The sequence below is a fragment of the Colletotrichum tamarilloi genome (assembly GCF_030869305.1).
Source record: "Colletotrichum tamarilloi strain Tom-12 chromosome Unknown Scaffold_369.1, whole genome shotgun sequence".
In the NCBI taxonomy this organism is placed as follows: Eukaryota; Fungi; Ascomycota; class Sordariomycetes; order Glomerellales; family Glomerellaceae; genus Colletotrichum; species Colletotrichum tamarilloi.
In genome coordinates, this window is record NW_026849751.1 from 1 (window position 1) to 4,053 (window position 4,053).

The 4,053-nt window shown below is 52.3% G+C and overlaps 2 protein-coding genes across 2 annotated transcripts; both read right to left on the reverse strand.

Moving 5' to 3' along the window:
• Positions 1-16: 16 nt before the first annotated feature.
• Positions 17-544, reverse strand: CTAM01_17144 (uncharacterized protein; the record flags this gene model as incomplete). The annotated part of the gene is made up of 1 exon (XM_060533133.1): positions 17-544. A coding segment is annotated over one exon (528 nt), but the record flags the coding sequence as incomplete, so codon positions are not given.
• Positions 545-692: 148 nt separating this feature from the next.
• CTAM01_17145 (uncharacterized protein) lies at positions 693-878 on the reverse strand (the record flags this gene model as incomplete). Its single annotated transcript, XM_060533134.1, has 1 exon — positions 693-878. The coding sequence occupies one exon, from the start codon at positions 876-878 to the stop codon at positions 693-695; it is 186 nt and encodes a 61-aa protein (XP_060372289.1).
• Positions 879-4,053: the final 3,175 nt, after the last annotated feature.

Genomic DNA, 4,053 nt, shown 5'->3' on the forward strand with positions numbered 1-4,053 from the left:
GCGTTCTGCCGAACCAAAGCTGCGGCATGTATGCCCCCGGGCTCTTGCGTCTGGCTGCTGTCTTGATTTCTGCGGCATTCGCTTGAGCCATCGGCACTCGTTGTGTTGGCTGTTGGCTGGCAGAAGCTTTTCTTTCTTGGCTATCATCGGTCTGCAATCGATTCACTGCGCATGCCAACGATTGTGAAGTACCACCCTCCTCGACCTTCCGCTGGTAGCACGCATCTACCTCAAATCGCACGACACACGTGAGATCTCCCAGCTGGTATCGAAGAGCCCGGTGATGCGCCGTGCTGTCTTCTAGCCCAGGCGGGTATCGAGTGAGGGTGCGCTCGAAATTCCTGCCCCACCCAGAATTCTGCGAACCGCCGATCAGCTTGCTGACGGTCTTCTCGCAACGCTCGATAATCAGGGTGCGGTGAACCAGGTACAGATTAATTCGAAAGCTGTCTTGTCGCCGCCCTTGGCAGAAGTCGAGAAGCTTCCTGAGACTATTTCGATTCACCAAGATGTCGACTTCGTCAAAGCGGAATGACGGGTTCATCGATGCTGTAGCGCGAAACAGCGGCTCAAAGGAATATTCAGGAATACGCGCCGTGCTTTCATTTATTGAGCGGGTAGCCTGGTCTCCAGGCACCGTAATCGGTAAGGAAACCTCCTGCAAGACCGCTGCAAAGCCTACTGATAGTCAGTCATGTAGTATTGTCCCCAGGTACTTGAGGCCCACCGGGTATTTGAATCTTCAGATCCTGGCTAGCTTTCCAATTATAGCTACAAACCAGCTCGGAATCTGCTGCGCTGGATACCATGGAGTCCGATGGCTCCACAGGATGCTTGACACAGTGAATCACCCAGCTGTCCATCACGGCCTCCCACATCCACGCGTCACACCCGGGGGAAGTGGGATCCGGGTGGGGTTTTGTCACAAAAAGCGGGCCCACTCAATGTGGGCAGCATTAACCACATCCATATCTCGTGACAGGTTTCCCCGTCTCTCCTTTCCGTGGGTGTTCGTTCTTCCCCATCTGATGGTAACCCGGATCTATGGGCAGAAAAGACTATGGTTTGCTGGGTGAAAACTACACCATGCGCGATAACAATGCAGCTAGAGTCGTGAGCCAGGTGTGGTGAGGATGGACATCGTATGTGAAAGATCTGAGAACGGCAGCGCGAAACGAACGGTCGCCGCCCAGATTTAGGCGTGGCTGCTTTGGATACCAAGAGTCGGTACTCGAATTGTCTAGTTCGCTGGCGTCATCTGGCTTTGAAATCGGGCCTGTGAGGTCGACCTCCTACGGCACCCTGCAGCACAGTAAGAGGCCAATGTACAGTATGCCACCAGCGTTATTTCCATTGGATTTTAATGCTTGGTAAAGCAGGCTTAAGCATGCAAAGCGCCTTGGAAGAGCACGTCCCTCCGCTCTATTGGTATCTAGTCCCTAATGCAGATGCCTTTAGGTTCCATTGTCGTTCGGTAGATGCATTCTTGCCAAAGTCTCATCCCGGTACATGAAGAAGCATTTGTCAAGGTCGGTATACTCCATACGCAGATGCTGGTGGAGTAGACACGAGCAAGATTGAGACACCAGTGATCAGTAAGCAAAGCACCGTAAATGCTGGATCGTGCCTTGGCACAGTTGCTTAGTCAGCTGGGACCATTCGACAAACAGCGATGGTCAGGTTCGATCGAAATGCCTTGATATACGTGCCCTTTCGCTATGGGCGGGTGTTGATTCTGTGTACGGCTATCAATACTCATTCGTGCATATGGTTCAAACAATTCTGCCGCCGTTCTGCCTCGTCGGATTCGTGGAGGCAACAACCCAAGGCCAAGTAGACTTCATGCTAGATGTGGTCCGTTGCCGTGATCATGACGGAATTAGCAGAGGGCTCCGTCTGGGACTTACGATGGTTGTATTGGCAAGTTGAACCCCTGGCCATGTATTTGCGGGCAGTGACCCTTTGGCCTGGGCAATTCGACTGGCTGAAGCCCAGCGTGTTGAGGTCGGGGTACCTCTGCTTAGATAATCGACCAAATGCGCCACAGGTACTTGGTAGGGGTTTTTACTTTGGCCTGATACTATAGTAGTCAACTAGCATGAGGGACGCGAATGGAGCCCAATGAGCCACTGAGATAATTTGTGAAGAAGAATAGAGCCCGCGTTTGGCCGCATCGGTCGAAATGAGGTTCACGGATATATGACAAACGACCTAAACAGAGAAACGTCTCCTCAAACGGTTGAAAGGCGGGCGGGCAGAAAAGCACGGCTGAGAGCGGCAGAAAATCAATGTCAGGGGGGCAGAATCCGGAATTGGGAAGGCGGATAGATCTAGACGGCCGGCAGAAAAGCGCGGCAGAATCCGAAGAAAGAACGGCAGAAAAAAGAGTTCGAGATGGCAGAATAAAACCGGGGCGGCAGAATGAATCGAAGTTCGCTGATAGGTGCAGTAACCCATGCAGATAGCAGAATCAAACTTGGTATGGCAGAAACGCTGAACTGGGAATCAAATCCACGAGGACGGCAGAAAGATAAGTGGGGTCGAACTGCTTTGGGGGTGGCAGAATCAATTTGGAGCGGGGGAAACTGAGTGCCCGTCAAAGATGACAGAGCCCTTTTCCCGTTCCTGGTGGTGCAAGTTCGGACAATGCGAAATGATTGCGATGACGGCTTTGGCGGATTTTCGAGAGAACTCTTACATGCGCGTTGCATACCATGTAGGCCTCAGGGGTTGAAGGCCGTGAGGGTAGACGGGACTGGATAGCCCAGAGATTGCTAAGTAGCGATGCCCTCTCCTGACTATGCCTTCACACTCCAGTAAGATGGTGCAGGGTACTGGGACGGCATCCATCTCTGCAGAATCCGATTCTCACTAATTCCTAGTGCTTCATCGAAGAGTCGATCCTATACAGTGCTTGTTTCGAGGCCTTGATTACTCAGCTACTGTCGGACCTCACGCTGAACAGCCAACATACCTTCACTTGCGCAGTCCTCCAGAACCCGAAATAGACCCCGTATACTTTCGACCGCCTCTTTAAGCTGGAGCTCGTTACGAGCAAGTCGTAAGATACGTCCTTGATGATTTGGCTGCTCCTTAACGCAAACTACCGCAATCTCCGCGAATCCTTCGGACCTATGAGCCAGAAAAGCCACATGGTCGGCCAGTTGAATCTCGTCTTCAAGTCGCAGAATACGGTTCGAGAATTAGAAACCTCACCAGTATCGATGCCGGGCGTTGACTGCCTGGCGCGGGGGGGGGGGGGGGGGGAGGGGTTGCCTCCGTTTTGATAGTTGGACGATGGCCCGATGGAATTCAATCTCATCGTTGATTGTCCATAACAACGGCATTCTAGAGAGTAACTTTCCAGCCACATGATCCGGGCACGGGTGAGTCAACTGAGTTTCGTCTCTACTTGAACGTTGGGGAGTTCCACTAAAAGCTAAATTAGCGACCTCAGTAAAGGATTGAGAATCGAATAGCTGGCCTTGGGCAAATTGACGTTGGATCGATGGGAGACCAGACAACCAAAGCATAATTACCCTGTTCAGCTGGAATCGACAAGGGATACGACGCACCCCCAAGGCCTGTTAGATCAGACCGCGGGAGGTGTTGCAGCCGGTATTCCTTTGCGTTGCATAGTGAAATCGCCGAGGAGGACCATGGTTGGAAGGCAGCTAGGCGTTTCGACCGAGATAGCGACATTCTCCGCATTTCAAGGTGCCAGACCCAAGTGCCACCTGACCGGCTGAAAAGCTAGGGAGCCTCCCACATGTGCTTTGCCTACGTAACATAGGCACGTAAATTCGTATTTACTAACCTGATATGAGCCCGCAGCAATGCTGTTGGCTGACATCTCAGCTGCGGTACCGGTGGAGAGCCTGCCCGTAATCACCATGGCGTTCGCATGACAACGCCGAATGCAATGAGACAAAGGCTGTTGGCTGATTTCATATCAACCAACACACCAATGCAAGTGCAGCCCCCTGGTAGAATGAGGCAGTTGCGTTTGCATGTGCATGTTTGCAGCCGGTGAGAGGGTTGCGTTTGCAACGG